This window comes from Alexandromys fortis, unplaced genomic scaffold (assembly GCF_014885135.2).
Source record: "Alexandromys fortis isolate MF-2015 unplaced genomic scaffold, M_Fortis_MF-2015_v1.1 scaffold_18, whole genome shotgun sequence".
In the NCBI taxonomy this organism is placed as follows: Eukaryota; Metazoa; Chordata; class Mammalia; order Rodentia; family Cricetidae; genus Alexandromys; species Alexandromys fortis.
In genome coordinates this window covers 4,847,587-4,870,341 of record NW_026067897.1, presented here as the reverse complement: position 1 = coordinate 4,870,341, position 22,755 = coordinate 4,847,587, and the positions used below count along the sequence as shown (strand labels likewise).

Here is a 22,755-nt window from a genome sequence, read left to right as displayed (position 1 = left end):
CCTGCCTTAGTGTGGAATCTGCTCATCAGTCTTCATCCACCATTACACGTTTCCAAGCAACTCCAACAGCCTGATGACTGCCCTGACCATTCCCTAACATACACAAGACTTTCTAGTAGTTTCTATTTAATTGCAACTTGGTAGTTAACAAACTGGTTTCTCGTACATTCTCACACTTAAACCTCATTACACTCTATTTTGGGTTTTCTTTTTGAATATGATATTTTGTTGATTTTTGAAAATTCCATTTAATATATTTTGATCATACTCACTTTCCGCTCCTTTCCCTAATTCTTCTGAGATCCACCCTATCTCCTGGGGGACAATGGTCTGTACCCTGCCGCTTTTATTTTAATAAACGCTGATTGGCCAGTAGTCAGGAAGGAAGTATAGGTGGAGCGACCAGGCAGGAAGTAGAGGCAGGGCAACGAGAATTCTGGGAAGAGGGAAGTTTCAGTCTGCAGTTACCCAGACACAGACACAGAGGAAGTAAGAGGTGACTGCCTTCTCAAAAAAGGTACCAAGCTACGTGGCTAACACAGGTAAGAATTATGGGCTAATATAAGTTATGAGCATTAATAAGAAGCCTAATAGGCCAATCAGTTTACAATTAATGTAGACATCTGTGTGTTTCTTTGGGGCTAAATGGCTGTGGGACCTGGAGGGACAGAAACCTCAGTCAACACCCATCCCTCCTGCTTGTTCTCTTTTGAAAAATAACCAAGCCACTTTGTGCCAGGCCTCCACTGGATGTGACCGACCTACCTGGGGTGACACGGACTCTCCCTCCCCTGGAAGTCATCCACTGTTCATGGCTTCTCAGAGAGGAGTGGGGCTCATGATCCCCTCCCTGGCTCTAAACTAGAATGTCACTGGCTTTGTCTCCAGCACACCTTTTACAGGCAACCACAGTGCTGTGAGCTCATGACCACAGAGGTCCTGCCCTGTCCAGAATAAACTGGTTGGCTCTGGTCCTCCTCAACTTTTGGCTCTTGCAATCCCTCTGTCCCCTCTTCTCTGATGGTCCCTGAGACGTTGTGGAGGAAGGGTGTGAAAACAATGGAACCTTTGTGGCCGAGCACTCTCCTGACTGACACTTGTTTTCCACACTTTGGCCAGTTGTGGTCTTCTGTATTAACCACGTCTCTGGTGAGATCTGCGAGCTGCACTGGGCTATGTGCACAGCAAATGGAATTCAGATGGAAGGTTGATAGCATGCTTCACAGAAAGACAGCAAAAGGCTCAGCTCACCCCAGGAGCCTGGAGCTCCCCAACCATGGGATACTGGCAGGTAAATCTCACATTTTGTCAAGAAGTCATTGTTGTTATTCTAATTTGTATCAGAAAACTGAGGCATAAATTATTACAGTGACCAACATCTTATAAAGATACGGAGCCCTGAGATTTGAAGCCAGTTCTGAAGACTGTGTGTGTCCACGACACTGAGCCACAGAGACAAACATGCACCAGCATTTCCTTCAGGAGAATCCCAAAGTTTCCAGTCCAGAGAAGATCTTTAGAACTGTGCCATAGAGCTCCTTCCTGGGCTCCTCGTACAGCTTGAGTGGGAACTCGCATTCTAGCATGAAACCTTGAATCAGTCACGCAAGCTCTCTCAGCCCCCACTCCTTAATCTGCAGAGGAAAGCTGGCAACAGAGTGTCTCCCCCCCCCCCCCGAACTGTCATGGGCCTTCAACGAGTTAGGGCACACGATGCTCTCTGCATTCTGCTTGCATTGACATGCTCAGTCCTGTTGCATGTTGGTTCTAACTTAACAGTCTCATTGTGTTGACTAGTTTTATGTCAACTTGACACAAGCTAGAGACATCTAAGAGGAGACATCTGAATTGAAAAAAAAAATGCCTCCATAAGATTGGACTGTAGGCAAACCTGTAGAGGAGCAGTTCTCAACCTGTGGGCCATGATGCTTTGGGCGCTGCAGCCCAGATATCCTGCAATCCGGTATTTACAATTCAATTGATAAGAGCAGCAAAATTATGGTTATGAAGTTGCCGTAAATAATTTTATGGTTGGAGGTCACCACAACACGAGGAACTGTGTTAAAGGGTTGCAGGATTACGAAGGTTGAGAACCACTGCTTAAGGACAGTCTTTTAATTAGTGATTGATAAAGGGGGGGGCAGCCCTTTGTAGGTGATGCCACACCTGAACTGGTGATCCTAGGCGTTCTATAAGGATGCAGACTGAGCAAGTCACGAGGAGCAAGTCAGTAAGCAGCACCTCTCCATTGTCTCTGCATCAGCTCCTGCCTCTGGGTTTGAGTTCCTGCATTGGCTTCCCTCAGCAGGCTCGGGAAAAGCAAACTAAATAAACCCTTTCCTCCTCAAGTTACTTTTGGACACAATGTTTCAACACAGCAACAGTAACCTTAATGAGCAAATTGTCTCACACCATTTCCTTTCCGTCTACCACCGGCAGACCAGATCCCAATCTGTTACTGTCTCTATGAAGCCTTAAAAATACCGTTGATGACCAGCTCTCCCCGCCAACACCATATGTATCTACCTCTATAGTTAGATACATCGTCAGATAGCAGTCCTTAAGATCAGCATAGAATTTCTTGGGAGACGTCTCAATAGGTCTTCAGGAATGTTCTTACCCAGAAGAGATTTGAACTGCTCTTCCTGCAAATGATTCCAGACTGGTTCTTTCTCATTTCTCTATTCTTCCACTGCCTTTCCTTGACTCCTCCTACTTCTGACCCCATGTTTGTCCTTGAGACTCTTTCTCGCCCCACCTCGCCTGTTCTGACTGCCTGGGTGTGGTTATCAGACCTCAGCCGCAGGCCAGCAAGTGTCTGCAGGCAAGGCTAGTGTGTCTGCTCTTACTCTGCCTGCTGCTCATAGTTTTTTTTTGCTGCTGGCAATACCCAAGGACTGACCATCAATGGTTCCAGTAAGATGGTCTCGGTTTATCTCTGTTGTTTGTTATTTCTTTGTCTTTCTTGTCTGACAGCTGAACTCTCCCAGGGCAAAGAGACCTCGTCTTTGATATCAGTAGCTCCCCCACAGTACCTGCCTTGGTACTATTATTGAATGCTTGCTGATTGAATAGACAATTCCTTCCCAGCCTAGTGGCGGTGGCTCTGTAGGTTCTCCGGACCACAAGGAGGCATCTCTTGGCACAGGTACTGCATCTTCAGTTACACGGCCAGGTTCAGACAAATGGGAAGAGCAGACAGTGATGGCGCTGGGGGCTTAGGATTTTCACCACAGTGTGAAAGCGCATTATCAGCTTAACTATGGAAGGATTTTCTTACCCTTTCCCATTATACCGCTATCCATCATTTCTATAGACTTGGATGCTATCAGCATCCTTTATTCATTTAAGTGCATTATATATATTTCAGAATTAATGCTGTGCTTTTTACCAAACTGATTTGCTAATATTAGTCTCCCACTCTTGTCTTGTCCATTAGTTCCCTGAAGTAACTCTTTTCTGGTTTTCCAGATTTGTGTGTGTGTGTGTGTGTGTGTGTGTGTGTGTGTGTGTGTGTGACCCTATTGAGTCGTCTATTGTGAGGTATGTATTACAAAACGTTGATTAAATTGAAAGACACAGGGCCGTTTTCAGCGATAAGCCAGTTTCATTTTCTGTTTGATTCAACAAGCATGGCTCTTACTGAATACGTTTTTCCATAACTATTTTGGACTCTACAGTGATAGAGCTGCCTAGACGATCACTTTTCTTTTTCACTTCCAAATGATCGTGATGTGTGGTTCTGAGACTGAATTTAAGACCATGATGCCTCCTTGTTTCTGATGATCTCGGAATTAGTCAAAAGATTTTAAAATGCTATTATTTACTAAATGAAAGATGCACTTTGAAATTACTGATTGCTAAAATTTCTAAGATCATCACAGGGCCATACCACTTCTTACCTACCCATCACTGAAAAATATACACTTTAGGGAAACGAACATTATCACCTCAGTGAGATACTACAAGCTGTCTGCCTGGGTAAATTGTTCTTGATGCTGAGTGGCGCTACTGGATGGCAGAGCTGGGGATGTAATTTGGTACAAGTTTTGCAGAAGGCAATTTGACCATCTATGCCAACACACTTAAAAAGTGCCTCTTTAAAAATGCATGTACCTTTTCAACTGTTCTAGAATATTCTCCTAAGCATATAGTTGATAGAGGGCTGAAGTTTTAGTTAGATGGTAGTCCCAGGAATTTAGAAGAGGGTACAAACTCATCACAGGGCTGTGGACTGGGAACTGGGAATACGGCTCAGTTGATAAGGGTTTATAAGATGAGGAAGAAAAGGAGAAGTCAAGAACGGCACCATGTGGCTGTTATCCCAGCCCGGAGGAGACAGGAGGGTCCATGCGGTCTTGTAAGCCTGCCCAGTATAACTCAGTAAGTTCCCAGTTCAGTGAGTGTCTGTCTGAAATACAAGGTGGGGAGCAATTGAGGAAGACACTAGCCACCACATACAGGAACACACACGTGCACACAAATAACATGCAACACACCCATAAGTGCATGTTTATACACACACACACACGCAGGTGCACTGAAACATATCTGTGAATCGAATGAAGTAGTGTTTCTCAACTAAAGGATAAGATACTTAGGACTACTGCTCTCTAAACAGTGTGTGCCTCAGTCCACCATTGACAAGAGATGCGCAAACACCTTCGGGGAAGGGCTTCAGTTAGGACCACTTTCCTGCATCCTCCCCAGCTTTGTTAAGGTCAAACCAGAGTCAGTAGGACATCTCTTAATTTGAGTCAGTGATCTGAAGAATAACTCGGATAGGGAGAAAATGAGGGGAGTTAAGAGGGGTAAAAAGGCAGAAGGTGAGAAAGGCGGTCCAGGCAAAGGTAGCGGCTTCTGAGTAGGCGGATTCCAGCATTCCGAGGAGACTCTCTTGCGCCACCTTCTGAGCGTTATGTATAAATGCAGCAAATAAAAATTTTTGTTCTTAGGGACTGAACGTCTCTTTTAAATAATTAGTATACAGCTAAGAGTTTAGAACAGCAAACAAGAAAAAGGAACAACATTGAAAGATGTGTTTAATATTTGCTAACATTAAGAGGTAGTTATGCAATATATATATGTATTCAAATGAGAGATGCAGGAAATAAAAAAGTGCCCAGTAATCTTGTTTATACACAAGACAAGCTGTGGATTGAGATGCTTTAAGGAAGTAATAGAATTCCAGGCACTGGAATCAGATATAATGCAACAGCAAATAGACAAAACCCCTTGTGTATATACAACCTTCATTCTCACAGGGAAATATGTGCCATAAATCTACCAAAGTCAATTAACTGGTTACTGTTAATCATATATAAAGTGTGAGCCACATAGAGTTCTCATGCTAGAGATCTAAGTTTTTGAACAAACTAAGTGGACATGGTCTCTGCCCTTGAGGGGCAGACAGAGCAGGTGAAGGCGGATGCAGGGGTGAATGAAGCGGTACTGATGGAGAGAGGACCACCACCTGGTTACAGAGGGGCTGGGATGGCATCCTTTGAGGAGAAAGCCAAGCGGTTTGGGGCAGCTGAAACAAAAGAGACCCCCAGAAAAAGACCATGATGGTTTGGAAGTTTTAAGGAGGACGGTAAGCAGGGGAAAGAGGCAGACAAAGCGCTGGGTGACTGTTGATCCAGTCAAGAACGTATTCTCTGTCTGCGGTGCTTACAGTCGGCATGAGCAGGGTAGTGAGGAGGGGGAGGATGGAGGAGCAACATTGGACTTGATTTTGAGCTGGAGGAGGCAGACTTCTGTAGACTCAGTAGTTCAGCAAGCACACGCTCCATGCAACCGGGAAAAGCTCAGTGTGCTCTCTACTGCCACCTGCTGTTGTATCTGGGGAAGTTTCACAAGGGTCAGATTAAGATGACTTTAGTCATGAAAATAATATGAAAGTTCATTTGTTCTACACGGCTCTGACAGCACATGGTGCCATCTTGGTGGCATCCTGGAGGTACCTTCTGGCTTTATTCTGCACTTAGTTCACTAACAAGGGTGAATCCCTATCCAAGCCCTTATGCCAGGGCTTGTATACAACCTATCTTCCCATAGGCTTCAAATCTTCACTGGCTTACTTATAATACCTACAATGTACATGTCATATAAATAGTTGTTTTGCTGTATCGTTCAGGAAATCAGGATATTATCATCCTGATAGGACATGACAGTGTGCATGCATACACGGTGCTGGAGAAGGCGCTGAGAGTCCTACATCTTGATCCAAAGGCAACAGGAAGTGAACTGTGTGACTGGGCAGTAGCTTGAGCATAGGTGACCTCAAAGCCCACCCCTACAGTGATACACTTCCTCCAACAAAGCCACTTCCTAACAGTGTCTTTCCCTGTTAGTTCTGGGGGGACTGTAGTCAGAGACTGCTCATTCATTCCTGGCTGCTAAGATCTGAATAATCACACAGAAACTATATTAATTATAACACTGCTTGGTACATTAGCCCAGGCTTCTTACTAACCATGACAATAATGAACTAAACCTCTGAACTGTAAGTGAGCCACCCTAATTAGATGTTTCCCTTTATTAGAATTGCTGTGGTCATGGTGTCTCCACAGCAACAGAAAACGTACTAATACAGCAACACATGGGCATCCTATTGGGATCTAGAAACAGAAGGGAGTGCAGCCAAAGCACCATCAGAAGGAGGCACTGGCAGGGACGAGGGCTTTATCCGGGATGTCCAATGAACAGGCAATGCGGGGCAGGGCAACTGCTTTAGGAAAACATAGTTTGAGAAATTTCAGAGATCTACGCCAGTTGGTGATCTTGTTTCCTGGCCCAGGGATGATGAAGGCAGAGAAGTTTCCCTGAGGTGTGGCTAGGGATGAATTAGTCTGTATGACGTGGGCAAGCTTCAGCCTAACCTCACTAGTTCTAAGATCTGGCTCCCGGAGAAGCAAGAAAGGTTAATTACCGGTGCCACCCTAAACTGCTGCGGGCTTCTTAGTAACTAGTTTCTTTTCTTAGATGTACTTGATTTTTGGCTTATCTTAAAATCTCACATCAAACACATCTTTCCCGAGGCTGAAGGCCTGATGATGCAGAGTTAATAGGTTTTCTGAAGTCATAAGCTTGTGACTACAGCTGTGCTTACTGGTTAATCTCTCCCTTTCCTCTACCAGCGACAAGACACTTCGAAGAGGAAGGAAGGAAGGAAGGAAGGAAGGAAGGAAGGAAGGAAGGAAGGAAGGAAGGAAGGAAGGAAGGAACAAATGAAAGAAATCCTCCCTATTCCAGAGACAGTACCCACACCCCCTCTTTCTTTACTCCGCATCAAGAACTAAATCTCCAGCATGGGGTGGCCACAGCTCCTTCCTTGCCACCACTACTGTGCTGTGACCACTACTGGGGCCTTGTGGTGAGGCTGGAAGAGCCGAAGGGGCCCAGGATCTGTGACAGTCACTTACTGAGACCATTATAAATATCTTATGAAATTAATTCATTAGCAAAACAGAATATAAATTTTGAGATTTTAAGCTGATAGTAATAATAATTTAGGGCTAAAAATTAAGACCATCAAGATCCCTAAGTTACTTACTAGTTTAAGCGTTTTGCTTACTTTTGTGTGTGTGGTGCTGCAGATCAGACCCAGGACGTCAGGTATGTTAGGTGTGATTGCTCTTCTAGATTGCCAACTTGACTACATCTGGGGTAAGTAAACCCTAAGCGGTTGTGCACACCTGTGAGGCTTTTCCTTAATCAGTTCAAGTGTGAAGCCCCACCTCTACCATGGATCTCTGAGATGGGAAGGTCCACCTCTAACCTGGATCACACCTTCGGCTGGTGGACTGTATAAAGGACGTGGGACAACGAAGCTGGCTTTCTCTCCCTCTGCCTGCTTGTCTTGCTCCCGGTCTCAATAGCAAGTCCATTGCTGGCATTAGAGCCTAATTCCTCACTGAAGACCAGCTAAGACATCCAGACTTGTTAAAGAACAACACTGGGTTCTTGGACCATTTCCTGGTGGACAGCCATTGCTGGACCAGCTGGACCAACACCTGTGAGCCATTCTAATACCCTCCTCTGTCTATTCAATACATACATATCATTCCGTAAGTCCCGTTCCTCTGGAGAACCCTAACACACCAGGCAAGTGTTCTACCATTGAGCTACACCGCAGTAAGAGTATCTTGATATGAACCAGTATCTTAATATGCTAATCTCTGGGACCCCCCCCCCCAGTGGTGAGGAAAGGGTACTAATCTCTGGGACACCCCGAGTGGTGAGGGAAGGAAAGGGTACTAATCTCTGGAACACCCCGAGTGGTAAGGGAAGGAAAGGGTACTAATCTCTGGGACACCCCGAGTGGCGAGGAAAGGCTACTCTATCTCTGGTAAAGATGTAGTAACTTCCTGGAGAGTTCGCAGCTGCTTCTGGTATCCAGCACGTCTTCATTAAGCCACTCGGCTTACGGCTCTGTGACTTGGATTTCCTTCCCCTCAGACGATACTGCTTGATATTTACACACAGGAGAAAGACAGACGCCTCTTGCTTGAAAGCACTTCAGCTAAAGTGAGTGCATCCCCACTCGGGTTCCCACCTGGCCTCCTCCAGCAGCAGCAGCAGCCTGTTTACACAGGGGTTTGGGGGATTGCCTCTCTCTGAGAAGCACACAAGTACACAACAGCTTAAAGGAGCCCCTAGGGCTGTTTCCCCGTGAGGGGACAGAGCCAAACTGTTACCGTGCTACAGAAATGAACAAAAGGAAACAGTTGAAGCGGGCCCTGAGACCAGCGGCTGCCACACTGTGCAACAGGAACACAGGATCTAAGCTAGGGATGAAGAAACACGCAACACTAATTCAGAGTGGATTTTAAGGGGTTTCCTTTCCATTCTCAGCAGTGTAGAACCAGACCCTGTGTGCTGACATTTACTTAGCAGTGGTTGTTTACTGTGGAGTGGGGGCTGACATGTGCTGTGGGTGTGGAGTGGGGGCTGACATGTGCTGTGGGTGTGGAGTGGGGGCTGACTCTGTGCTGGGGGCTGACTGTGTGCTGTAGGTGTGGAGTGGGGGCTGACTCTGTGCTGCGGGTGTGGAGTGGGGCTGACTCTGTGCTGTGGGTGTGGAGTGGGGGCTGACACTGTTTTAAAACTCTCCGCTGCCTCATGTACCTCTGTGGCTTTTATAAAGACATCCTGCCATGGGGTCCTTCAGAAACCACAGTTCCAGTGACCCAGCTTTTTACTCCTGTCCTTCTCTGCTCAGTCATCCAAAAACTAAGGGAAAATGAAAGATCCAGCTTGGGCGGTGGCTGGATCCCCTGCCCTGACACACGACATTCTTGAATGCTAGGTCTTCTGAGTACATAAGTCAAAAAGGAAACCGAAGTGTAATGATTTATTACACATTTTCAATTCACAACTAGATACAGTACACACAGTGCTGCGTCACGGTAGAGCAGTCATGATGCCAGCTCTGGGATGGGGAATTATCCTACAGTACCAGGGTCCTCTACGTTATGGCAGGACACAGAAAGACTACTTAAGAGTATCTTGAGGAGAAAAACAGAAAAGAGAAAATGACTAACTATATGGTTTAGAACTTATTTTAACTGTATTTATTTATTTATTTATTTATTTATTTATTTATTTATTGAGACAGGGTTTTTCTGTATACCCCCAGCTGTCCTAGAACTCACTCTGTTTAGGCTGGCCTTGAACCCAGAGATCCCTCTGTCTCTGCCTTGTGAGTGCTGGGATTAAAGGTGTGCGCCACCACTGTCAGGCTACTGTATTTTGAATCCATTTTTTTCCTTATTAAAAATAAGACAGTAGGCTAGGGGGGTGGTGCCCACACACCTTTAATCCCAGCACTCTGAGGGAGAGGCAGGCAAATCTCTGAGTTTGAGGCTAGCCTGGTCTACAGAGTGAGTTCCAGGGTTACACAGGAAACTGTCTCCAAAAACAAAACAAAACAAAAAAAACCAAAAAATAAGCTACTGACTTCTGAAGCCTAAATTTGCCTTCAACAAATTGGTCAATATAACAAGGTATATGTATGGTCTGTCATTCATAACGGAAAAGCAGTACTCTTAAAATATTAAAACGTGGGGAAAATCCTACATTGGGAAAAAATCACGCAGTTTAAAATATGAAGAAGGATGCTTAAAAGAAATCCCACACTAGCTCAGAATTGAGAATAATAGATGGTTATTTATTTAGGGGTAGACTCACAAATCAATATCCTCTGCTTGAACGGAGAACAGCAACCGAATCCCGCACCAGAAGAGAGGCTGGACGCACCCTTTACGTGGGCATAAATAGTATAAGAGGCCATGCCCCAGTGGGCGGACAACTTACAGGCCACTGGCTGTAGGATTTCCTACAGCATCAATAAATGTAAATAACACGAGAGAGCACGCTCGTACTGGGCTGTACTGCACCACATCATTCTGTCCAATAGAAACCCGCCCACCCACAAACAGGGGTGACTGCAGCAGTAATAATACAAGCCAGAAATGTTAAGTAAATTGGAAAGTATCTTTAAATGTTTATTTAATTATAAGTAAAACATGCAAATACTGTACTACACACTAGCTCTGAACCTAGAATCAACTAGGTTTGTCACTCTGAGAAAACGTAGGCCGACCAGGGTCCTCATGATAACAAGTGATGGCGGCTAGCTTGTCATCACGCCCGACCACAGAAAGCCGCACGCTTCTCTTTCCTCCTTCCTTCCCTTTATCTGTCCTATGGTCAGTGCCAATGTAATACTTAGTAAATTAAATACAATACATAATGGGGAAATATACTCTCTACTATATTTCATATTTACAAGCTATAAAAATAAGTTTTTCTGTATATAAAAAAATGAAAGAATAATATGTATTACAAGTTTTTTGGTTTTTCGAGACAGGGTTTCTCTGGAGCTTTTGAACATGTCCTGAAATTCACTCTTGTAGACCAGGCTGGCCTCGAACTCACAGAGATCCTCCTGCCTCTGTCTCCCGAGTGCTGGGATTAAAGGCGTCACCACGGCCCGGCTTACAAGTTTTAAAAAGTATAACTGACATCACGGCTCATGCCACAGTTATACCCAGTCCGTAAGTTCTGTAGGCACAGGTCAGATAAGAAATCTCTCATCCACTAGAGTTTTGGTTGCCAAATTCTTTTGTCCTACTATATTGCGGATAAATCGAAAAATCTAGAAAAATAAAACAGTTGAGAAGGAAATTAAAGATTCATAAAAAATTAAATATGCAATTCAATTTTAAATATCTAAATCAGTTTTCTCAATCCTTTCTTGTCTCGAATGAGTATTTTAATTACTTGATGCAATCATTTTTAAACTATAAAATATTAGGAAATACTTTTATGAATTAATATATACCTCTCATATTCACAAGAACATACTTTTAAATACTTAAGGAATTTTTTTAACTGTCTAAAACTAAAGAAACATCAAAAGCATGTCCTTGGTAAAGATAGAATTTGTGCCTGATTCTAGACCTCTATCCAGGAATAATAAAGCAGGCCCTAAGGCACGCCTTCCTTCACTCAGGCGGTATTCCAGGAGCAGCTGCCATCTCGTGAACTTTCCGTCTCAGAGGTTTTACCCACGCAGTTCTTTACTATGCACACAGGGGAGATTGTGTGAGCTGGTGGTGCGCAGCCCTGAATGGCTTCTCTAGGGCTTGTTGTTTTTTGTGTGAATGGAACTCATAATAACTAGCGTTCACTTTTGGCATGTAGGAGACTGGTAGCTAAGTATCTTCCTGGTTGCTCAAGGAACTTCTGCCCTCAAGTGGATCCTGGCATTTTACTGTCCCCAGGGACAGAGTGCAGAGTGTGATCTCCTGAATGGCTCCTCCTTTCCTTGGCAGGGTTGATCATATTCCAAATATGCCCGAAACCTGGTCATACGTTCTTTAAGAATATAAATACCAGAGGGAGGAGGGATTATATGGGCAAAGGGGTCAAGACCATGACGGGGAAAGCCACAGAGACAGCTGACCCGAGCTAGTGGAGTTCACGGACTCTGGACTGCCAGCTGGGGAACCTGCATGAGGCTGAACTAGGCCCTCTGAATGTGGGACCAGTATTTACCTAGTGCATGAACTGGCTCTCTGGAGTCCATTCCCTGTGGAGGGACACCTTGCTCAGCCCTGAGACAGTGAGGGGGAGCTTGGTCCTGCCTCAATCTGATATGCCAGACTTTGTTGACTCTCCATGGAAGGCCTTACCCTTTCTGAGGAGTAGATGGGAGGTTGACTGGGGAGAGTGGGATGAGGGGAGGAAGGGGGAACTGTAGTTGGTATGTAAAATGAAAAAAAAAATTTAAATAAAATAGAAAAGAAAAAGACCCACACTTCTAACACTCTGCTTTAGAGGAGCCCAGAATATGTGTGGAGATTTACCTCTTGCTGCAGGTACGTGAGGAAGGACGCTAAAACAAAATTCTGGCAAGCCAAGTCCACAACACAGAAGAACAACAAATCAAAGATAAGGAGCGTGGCCTCGTTTCCATAATACAGCACGCTGCTGAAAGAATGGCCTTCGTCTGCAAAACCACGCATAAGATCCAGAGTCAGGTTAAAGTCCTGCAAGGCTGGCACAAGGGTTCTAGAGTTTCTGCCTCAGTTTCCTACAGTTTTGTCTCTCTTTGTACTGCACTGCACTGCACACACAATCCTGTCCTTTGTGGGATGGGAACACCCCTGTAAAACACCTGATCAGTGCTGCAGACCCCGCTACCATGGGAAAACTATCAACAGACAGACACAAGTGCTATCCACAATTTAGGGGTTCAGAGAACCAACACTGCCAGGGAAGTCCGGCAAGGGCCTGTTTAGTATAAGGTGGTGACGTCAGGGAACTGGGCCTGTTTAATACAAGGTGGTGACGTCAGGGAACTGGGCCTGTTTAGTACAAGGTGGTGACGTCAGGGAACTGGGTCTGTTTAATACAAGGTGGTGACGTCAGGGCACTGGCGCCATCTGTCACACTGCAGGTGCTAGGAACGAGAATGATCCAGCTTGTGGAAAGTCACTGAGCTGTCATCAAGACCCTTACAATGTATGCACTTCTCTACACACACACAGGCTCCTTTCTTCTTTGTTGATGTGATCTCATCATGGCACTCAGGCTGACCTGAGACTTGAGGAGATGGAATTACAGGGGTGCCAGGCCCAGCTTTAATTTTTCTTTGCTATTGCCTTTCTACCAACATTTCTGGTAAACTCCTACTCCCCTCTCCTGGCACCTACCCATAACTCCCCTCTCCTGGCACCTACCCATAACACCCCTCTCCTGTCACTTACCCATAATTCCCCTCTCCTGGCACCTACCCACAACACCCCTCTCCTGTCACTTACCCATAATTCCCCTCTCCTGGCACCTACTCATATTCTGCTTTAGGTTCTTTATATGTGAAAATTCCAAAAACCTTTTAGAAGGTCATACCAAGTTTAGAGTGAAGGGGATTTAAATATTCAGAAAGGTTAAACGACACTTTGAAGTTCACAAAGTGTGTCTCTAGCAGGTGTCGAGTTGGGCTTTAACCTCAGGGCAGAAGACTCTGAAGCTGTATTCTTAATGCCTGGCTCATTTCTTTAATTCAGCCTGCACTATGCTCCAGAGTATAATGTGTTACAGACTTCAGTAGCCATGCTCACGAGCAGTGGCTTCTAAACTGCTTTCACCATGTGCCTCACCAAAATAAAATGGAACACAGGAACGACTATAGTCCCATGAGGCTGAGTTAACAAAGTTCTCTTGTTTCTATAAAATTACAAAAATCAATAAGAAAACGACTTAAGCTCCCTCCGCCTCCCCAAACGTGCAAGGGTTGAGGAGTCACCATTGTAGAAGATGCTCCTCTCCATGGGCTCCATGAACTCCATCCCCAGGACCCGCTCCAGAAGCAGCTTATCTTTTATAAAGTAATCCATTTCCTTATGAACCTGGTTTGAGACGACAGTCATGTAAAAAACTGTAATGAAATAAGTGTTTTCCAATGAACGCAAAATGAGAAGCAGAAAAAAAAATGAGGAATGAATAATATATAAGAGAAACTTCTGTAAAATGAATCACTACACTAGTATTCATAATAAAAATATTTTTAGAAAAGTTTTAAATCTTAAATTCTGTGAATATATCGAAGGTTAGAGATACTGGAAATTGATTTATAGATGCCTTTAAGAATGCAATCATAGTGTAAGCACTTCAATGAGTAATAAATAACATTTTGGTGACATAAAACTCTAGTACAGACATATTTAAGAGGACCATATTTGCTAATGGGCACATTAAATTCACATCTTTTATACACTCTAACTTTCTCTCGAAACCATACATTGTTAGTGACTGTAAATGTCTTAAAATATTATTCGTAAGTATTAAATGAGACAGAAAGCACAAACAGCAAGAGGTTCCCTGACATGGCTGAAACTATAACTGAACCCCCATTTACTTTTCAAAAGCAGCAGACGACCCTTGCTTATAGACACACCAGCATACATACATGATCAATGAAAGAGCCAAGGAACTTGTTCATCGCGTGGTACGCTTTTACACTTTGTTCGAAAGTGCTTGCTGATGAACTCAGTAACCTGGAGGGGCCATTTCTCTAATATGAGAAAGAGAAATGTATAAATATAACAACACACTTTGTTTTATATACACACACACACACACACACACACACACACACACACTGTGGAAACACACGCGAACAATCCTCTACAAACCCTTGTTAGTGTTTCATGGATTCTGTCATAGTGCTGTCTCATCTGATCAGAAACTGCAATCTGGAAAGTCTGCCCGTCCGTGTTGGGTACCAAACCTCTTTGGCTGCACAAATTTTCCTGAAAAATTTAAAGAATTTACATTAAGATAAAAACGACCGCAAAAGGCCTTTCTTAGAAAGAGAAGCACACCATTCTCTTTAGCTGGTGTTACATGTTACGAGACTGATTAACCTGGTGGAATTTGGCTGATGCTAACTTGAGACAAAGATTCTAATGTCACTCAAGGTCCCCCCCCATCCCTCCAGATTTGGCCATGTTCCCTGCACTTTTACCCCAGCTCCCCTATAGGTCTCCACGGCGACTCCTCTGCTCTGCTACCTACACTGCCCGGTTCACTGTGTATTTGGCCAGACTCCTGTATTCAGGGTCATGAACTGGTATCCCTGCAGCTCTCAGGTTCACTTTAACATGGGGAAGACGTGAACTGTATCCCTACCGCTTCTCTTTTGAGGTTCACGTTCATCTCCTCCATGTTCGTGTCTGCGTGTCCGTGCACTGACCTCCCGTGGATGTAATACCCGAAACACCGGTGCGACAGCAGAAACACGGACACCTACAGAAGGAGACGAAGTCAGAGGCTCATCCACAAAACTCCCCCCCCCAAAAGAATAAGTACTGACTGTTTAGGAAGTACATAAAATGGAAACTAGAGTAGTGATGATAATAAAGGTTTTGTTTTGTTTTTATAGATGGAAAGAAGACAGGTTTTCTAAAAAAGGAAGACATTCTGAAATATAAATACATTTCAGGGTCTGTAGGATGAATAAATTATTAATTATTCATAATTAAGAAATGTGGATAAAGAAGAGAAAAGCTAAAGTAGGAATATTAACTTGTGGAACATTGTATCTGTTCTTCAGATTAAAAGCTGGTTGAAAATTAGATTAATAACCCAATCATCACAGACCAACTTGATAAACTGCAATAGCACTGCTTTTTTTTCAGATGTGCACACACTCTGGAGTGCATCTGTAAACACACGTCTGTCAGATGTGCACACACTCTGGAGTGCATCTGTAAACACACCTCGTCTGTCAGATGTGCACACACTCTGGAGTGCATCTGTAAACACACCGCGTCTGTCAGATGTGCACTCACACTGCATTCATCTGTAAACACACCGCGTCTGTCAGATGTGCACACACTCTGGAGTGCATCTGTAAACACACCGCGTCTGTCAGATGTGCACACACACTGCAGTCATCTGTAAACACACCGCGTCTGTCAGATGTGCACACACACTGCAGGGACACTGCAGTCTCTGCAGATGGACCCACAGCTGCAGGCGGTCGGAAGGTACTCACGTTGCTCATGGAGCACAGGTCAACGAACTGCCGGATTTTGTCTTCTACAAATCGCTCATAAAAGGCCCCGAAGAAGAAAACCTGAAACAGTCAGTCAGGCCATGAGTGTCTGCCAGCCAAGCATACAGTGGCTCTAAAGGTTTCCACAGGATAACATCCCACTTGTCAGTTCTGACTCTAACCTCAAAGGAAGGGAGATTCAGAACTATGCCAGGAGTTACTGAGTGAGTCCATTTTGAATTTTAAAAACTTCTCTTGCTAACGAAACAAGGACAGACAAGGGTGGGAAGAGAGTGACTTACAAAGTTAGCATATATTAGTGCTGGGGAGAGGGCTCAGTATATAAGAGGTCCTGAGGGGGCTGGAGAGATGGCTCAGTGGTTAAGAACACCGCCTGCTCTTCCAAAGGTCCTGAGTTCTATTCCCAGCAACCACATGGTGGCTCACAACCATCTGTAATAAGATCTGGTGCCCTCTTCTGGCCTGCAGGCAGAGTACTGAGAATACTGTATACATAATAAATAAGTAAATCTTTAAAAAAAAAAAATAAAGAGGCCCTGAGTCAGGATCCCCAGCAGCCACAGCAGAAGCCTGGTGTGGAGGCAAGCAGCTGACCTCAGCAGGAGGGTGGAGAGAGGCGGGTCCCCACTCACTGAGAGACCCTCAAGAAGTAGAGTGGAGTAGCTGAAGGAGACACTGGATTTTGATATTCGGCTTACACATGTACACATACAGATGTACACCTACGTGCGCATGCTTATACAAACAGGTCTGTATACCACCACTCATACATACACATGATGTACACCTACATGCACACGCTTATACAAACAGGTATATATACCACCCACTCACACATTTGAATAAGTCAGTGTATTGCTGGTCAAGATAAAAGTTTACTTTCCCAATTTTTCTCAAATTTTTTGAGAAATTGTGAATTTCAAAAGCTATTAAAAACTTTATGAATTTCAAATTAACTCTGAACAGAATAGCATATAAAAACATATTTAACATTACATTTTAACTATTGGTAATACATTAACTTTCAAATGAAATACTTTTAAGTGTTTAATTGTATAGATTTAATAGCAATACTATGTAAGGAAATTTTATGAATTAAAGTTTCAATTATAGACCTTTCTAGACGTTCCAGAGAAACCTATTTCCTAACTGCCCTACTTAGAGCTACCCACTGCTCCCTCATGCAGAGCTCGTCTCTGCAGATTATCTCATATCCTGTCAGATATCGTCATAGCGACACCACACACCCTCGGTAGCTCTTGTGGGAGCATGCCCATGACTTCAACACAAGGTCTAGTATATAAACCATGCTGAAGTCTAAGAATGGACTTGACCCTACAGCAGCTGACTCCTAGTACTGACCAAACAATAATGGCGGCAATAACAAGTCAACAACAACACACAAACACGCATGCGCGCGCACACACACACACACACACACACAACGTGAAAACGACAACAGCCACGGTCTGAACAGTGGAAGGTGTGGGCACTAGCGCCTCGCTGTCACATGCAGAGAAAGATTTCTGATCGGTCTGAAGGCAGAATGAGAGCACAGGAAGATCAGGTGGTGGCAAGACTGCCTATGACTGTCCCTTTCTCCTTAGCCACAGACCTGTGCTTTGGGCAGGGCACACAGATGCCTCGCCAAAGGGCATCAGCACAGTTAGGTGTTTGAGTCCAGAGATACTGAATGGTACCTCACAAAGACTCTTTTTTTTCTTAAAAAAAGCTTTAGTTTGAAGTGTGTATGTCTGCTAATGAGTAAATATATGTGCATGCAAACGTGTACAGAGGCAGAGAGGCCACTGGGTCCTCCAGAGCCAGAGTTACAGCTGTGAGCACACAGGTTGAGGGCTTGGAACTAAATTCTGGTCCCCTGCAAGAGTGCCCCGTGCTGTTCAAGCTGGTTTAAATCACTAAGTCAAACTATGATATGGCCTAGTCGCCTGAGAAAGGAGTTTCAGTCTGGGGACTTCCCAGGTCAGACTGGCCTTCAGGCATGTCTGTTTGGGACCATCTTGATTATTATTGATGCAGGCGAGCCCAGTTTCCTGTGGGCAACAGCACTCTGTGGGTCCTGTGCTGCAAGAGAAGCCTAGTGAAGCATGAGCTGTAGCCAATCCAGCGAGCAGCCTTGCTCAACGGGAAGACTCAGCTTCCTGATGGACTTTCCGCCCTGACACCCTCATGGTCACCTATGACCCCCAGCTGTTTTTGTCTTTGGTGTGTACAAGTCAGAATGATCAAAGGAGAGTGGTGAATTCCTGAGCAGCCATTTCTCTAGCCCCAAGACTTAACAAGGGACCAGGAAACCAGACTCCCGGCTTCCTCCTGCAAACCATCAGTCATCATGGGCCAGGAGATGAACTCAGGGATTCCACCCGACAGAGAAGAACAGGTTTCTGGGTCCTGACGACACCAAGTCACCTCTTCAGCCTGTATTTCTGACCTCTGCTCTTCTTTTTCACCAGGAGAAGATGGAAGGGAACGGCTTGCCCCTCCCCCTTCCTGTTTTGCTTTGTTGTTAAATTTAATTAAATGGCAATTTTCAGATGGTATTCTGTGAAATTCTCCCCAACAAGGCTACTTTAAGATCAGATGAAGTAGGTACGTTCACAAGACACAGCACACTCATCAAAGATCCTATTTCACACTCTATATCCTGTGTGTCATCCTCTCCTGGTGGCATTCACTAGCTCTCCTCAGCCCAGCTCTGTAGCTTCCACTCTGAGCAGTGTTACCAACGCAAAGTGTGCATTCCTCAAGCCAGTTCTCAGCTGGGAGTGTGGTTCAGAGCAGAGCGCTTGCTGGCGTATGTAAGGCCCTGTGTTCAGTTCCCAGCCCTGGGGAAAGCCCATTCTCAGTTATGGAATGCCACTTGAATCCAATGGGAAGGAAAAAGACAATTTAAACAGACACAGGTAAAGAAAACACTGTCTAAATAAAGATAAACAACAAGAAAAAGAAAACACCCGAAGTATACAAGCATATCTGGCCCCTTAGTTACATTTAAACCAGAGTCTGCCCTAGATCTGAGTCTCCAAAAGACACTTCAGAGTCCACAATGAATAGGAAGTAACCATGAAACTAAACTGCCTAGGTTAATCCCAGTGCTGCCAACTCTAACTGTGAGACTTAAAGCAATCATTTAACTCTCCAGAGCCTCAGGTCTCCTTACTTGTTACATGAGGACACTGCCTTAAACCTTCTCTGAAGGCTAAAGTACAGACTAAGTAGTCAGTGTGTGTAAAGCCACGGATCTCCCAGTGCCTGGATCAGGATACAATACAAATAGTTATTGTTATTGCCTTTGTCACCTTCTTTCTGCTGTAGCACTTAGCACTCAGCATTTGGAGAGACGCTGGAATACAGGCAGGGCTATAAACTGGCATTGTACCAACATACAGTCTCGTTACCTGTATTATCCCGATCACCAGCCAGATAGCAGTGGCCACAGCATATCTCAAAATGCGGCTATAAGGTGCCATGTAGTCAGACGGGTTTCTAGAAAGGCTGGAAGACGAATCCATCAACGCTAGGTTTTTGAATCCCACAACCTGAAGCAAAAAAAAAAAAAAAAAAGTGAGAATTTACAGACATAGGTAAAGAAAACCCTTCCAGACTAGAAATGAAATACTCTTCCCTATACACCTTGAAAAACTAAAACGCCCAAGGTTGTAAACAGCAGGAAAACCAAGACACAAATTACAAACCTAAAACTACCAAAACGTTAAACAAATAACTAGCAATTTATAAGTATTTAACATGTACCCTTTAGTACGCTAAATACTTTCTGTATTTCAAAACAATATATTCCAAAATGTCTTCCAAGGAATGTATGTCCCTTCTTGGACGAAACGAAGCCACAGTTGGGGAGGTTTGATGGGTCTATCACACTGACTGCCATGGCTCTTCTTCTTGGAAAACAAGGCCCTAAGGATTTTACAGCAAGGTTTCTATACAATTCTATGTTCTCTAGTGTTTTGCAAAGCTAACTTCGGAAACATGTAATACCTTTTCAAGTTCATCAAATATTCAAACCCTTTTTACTATTTTGGGGTTTGAAGTATGCTCTCCTTGGCTTAGGTGAGGTTGAAACTTGCTGTGCACATGATCTTGAATTCTTGAGCCTCATCTACTTCCACCTTCAGAGAGTCTGCTGCAGACCACTGGTATAAAAGCTACTCCCTAGAAACCCAGAGTGTTCAAATCCATGAGCCACGAAGAGGAGGGGTGGGGACCCGGGGGCTGCAGGGACAAGGAGCGAGCGATTGACTGCAGGACCAATGCATGGCTGCAGCAAAATGAAGAGTCTGGGCTTTGCAGACGAGGAGCTCAGGAGGCAGACGTGGTGAGTCCATCCCACAGCACTGCCCTGTGCACTCAGAGCTCCAGACGGTGCACCTTCCAGGGACTCGTCACAACTTTTGTTTTATAGGAAGGATCAAGGGGAAATAAGGACAAGCCACAGAACAAGCTCCACCTTCTGGGAACTCACTTGCGATCAGAGTAACTGTGCAGGGCTAATGAGCTGCACTCAGCCGCATCAAATGCCCACAGTACAGTTTATACCTCCAAAAAGAAGAGTGTGCTGAGCACTTGGAAGAGAGGATTGGTTTTCCTCACAGTCTGAATCTCATTCCATTCATTTGCTACAAAGTACGTCCTCCAGATGCTCACGGGGACAGTGGCACTCCGGACACCGCCCTCACCTGGGGAGAGAGGAAACGAGTAAACACTGTTCTCCTTCCCCCTGCAAGGCAGCAGCAGCAGGACTCGGCACAAACACTGACTTCAGTTACCTTCGACAGCTTTAAGAACTTTTCCTTTGGGCCGCTCCCAATCAATAAAGAATATATCTATGGTAATCTGGGAGATGAGCTTGTGCAAAAATTGTAGAGCCTAAAAATAACACAAAACAAAACACCTGAAAATATCAGTATTTAAGACTGATCCTAAAAACAACAAAACGCAGCGCAATCACGAGAGTCACCAAGGGCACAGAGCTGTCACACACCTATCCATTCACCTCTTTTCCTTCTGTCCTTAAAATTGGAGCATGAAAAGGCTGAGCTGGCCTTCCGCCCCTCCCTACAGGCCCTGCTTAAATGGCTCCCTTCCTCCAGGCTCTCCATCCTCTGACTTCTCTGTGAGCAAGGTGGCTGCAAAGCGGGGTGAAAGCAGCGGATGCCCCATGTCTTCTCTCTGGGGCCGAGATGGGAAGCAGACTGTCGCTGACACAATCCTCTCCCTTGCAGGCGCGGTCAGTTCAGACCCAGTCTCATTCCTGGGGCACTACTGATGGAAGGATAAAGCCAAGCAAGGGCGGTGGCGTCGGAAGAGTCACTTTCTCAGTGGGTAAAGCAGATGGGGTGAAGCCCCGGGGGAGGGGAGAGGACAAGGGAGGAGGACACGCTGAGGGGCGGTTGCCACAGCAAGAGGAGGAGGAAGGACTGACAACAGCGTCTACAATCCCAGCTCTTGCCAGCGCTGGCTGTCACTCTTCATCAACAGAGACAACATCCACGATGGAGGTTGTTTGTCCCATTGTGAACACATTCCAGATTTTATAGGAAAAGTTCAATATTGAAATATCATTTTATCAAATTAGCTACAACTTATGATTTCTCAGGCATATTTATAATCTCTTAGAAAAATGATTTAAGTTATAACTTCAAAAGAAATAAAGTCACATTTCCTATGTTAAAAAAATGCTTTCTTTCAAAACCAAACAAAATTTATGCCAAAAATCGTAAAAGCATCTGAATTTGCAATATGCACTAGCTTCTTAGCAGGCTTCTGAGACTGAGTAGCCTGTCCTTGGACACATACCTTCATAGCAAAGGCACACCCCACATAGGTAACGAAACGTTCTTCCTGAGCTGGCATCGGCAGCAAAACAGAGACAGACTTCTGTGCCTAAAACAACAATCACACAAGGCTTTCAGGACACAGTTACGAGCCAGAGGAAGCATCCTCTGGAAACAGGAGCATCCTCAACCAACGGCTCACCAACGGGTGGGGAGCTCAGTAGCTGCCATGAGGAGCTTGAGCAGAAATGTCCCCTAACAAAAGTAGTTCTATTATTAAAGTAGTTTCTAGTTATTCAGAGCTGGCATTCAGGTGAAATTCAGAAATTGACTCACTTTGAAGAAAATAAGCCAATAGAGACCAGTTCCCACTGTGACGATAAAGAACACATTGGCCAGATCACCAGCATAGTACACCAAGAATTTCATAACTGTCTGCAATTTAAAAAGAATTACAATTGTTAGAGATTCCGTTTATTAGCTCTTTATTATATTTATTTCTGCTGAGGGTCTGCTCTACTTTACTTTTATCATATGTAAAATGGGAATACAAAAGTGATACTTCTATTTTAAGAATGTAAAGTATAAAAACACTTTCTTCTCACTGTGTCCGCATGGTCTGGGTGCGTGAGTGCTGACTGCCATGGACAAAGGATGATTTTGTGGAGCTGGGCTTCTCCTTCTACCTTTATTTGGGTTTCAGGGATAGAACCCAGGGTGTGGCACGTGCCTTTACTTTACTTGAGCTGTCTTTTTCATTTACTGTTTTAGAATTGTGCACATGTGCATGCAATCACCACTTGTGAGTGCAGAAGAGAGCAGATCCCCTGCAAGTGGAGTTACTTGTGCTGT

At 44.5% G+C, this 22,755-nt stretch overlaps 1 protein-coding gene and 1 long non-coding RNA gene across 3 annotated transcripts in view; one reads left to right on the top strand and one right to left on the bottom strand.

Moving 5' to 3' along the window:
• Positions 1–450: 450 nt before the first annotated feature.
• On the top strand, positions 451–8,945 carry LOC126486507 (uncharacterized). The gene is made up of 3 exons (XR_007588140.1): positions 451–542; positions 1,120–1,291; positions 7,140–8,945. It is a non-coding gene; the product is annotated as an uncharacterized lncRNA (long non-coding RNA).
• Positions 8,946–10,483: 1,538 nt separating this feature from the next.
• Positions 10,484–22,755, bottom strand: part of Tmem67 (transmembrane protein 67) — a 32,276-nt gene continuing 20,004 nt past the window's right edge. The window contains exons 17-28 of one of the 2 annotated variants that reach the window (XM_050165412.1): positions 22,240–22,338; positions 21,926–22,012; positions 20,896–20,995; positions 20,666–20,805; positions 19,510–19,650; positions 16,070–16,150; positions 15,202–15,318; positions 14,706–14,822; positions 14,480–14,584; positions 13,817–13,919; positions 12,375–12,517; positions 10,484–11,161 (exon numbers count right to left, since the gene is read on the bottom strand). In XM_050165412.1, coding sequence (XP_050021369.1) covers positions 11,081–11,161; positions 12,375–12,517; positions 13,817–13,919; positions 14,480–14,584; positions 14,706–14,822; positions 15,202–15,318; positions 16,070–16,150; positions 19,510–19,650; positions 20,666–20,805; positions 20,896–20,995; positions 21,926–22,012; positions 22,240–22,338 — 1,314 coding nt within the window. In that variant the 3' untranslated portion in view covers positions 10,484–11,080. Of the gene's footprint in view, positions 11,162–12,374; positions 12,518–13,816; positions 13,920–14,479; positions 14,585–14,705; positions 14,823–15,201; positions 15,319–15,359; positions 15,792–15,981; positions 16,151–19,509; positions 19,651–20,665; positions 20,806–20,895; positions 20,996–21,925; positions 22,013–22,239; positions 22,339–22,755 lie in introns of those variants that run through there. The other variant, XM_050165421.1, reaches the window with a different exon arrangement.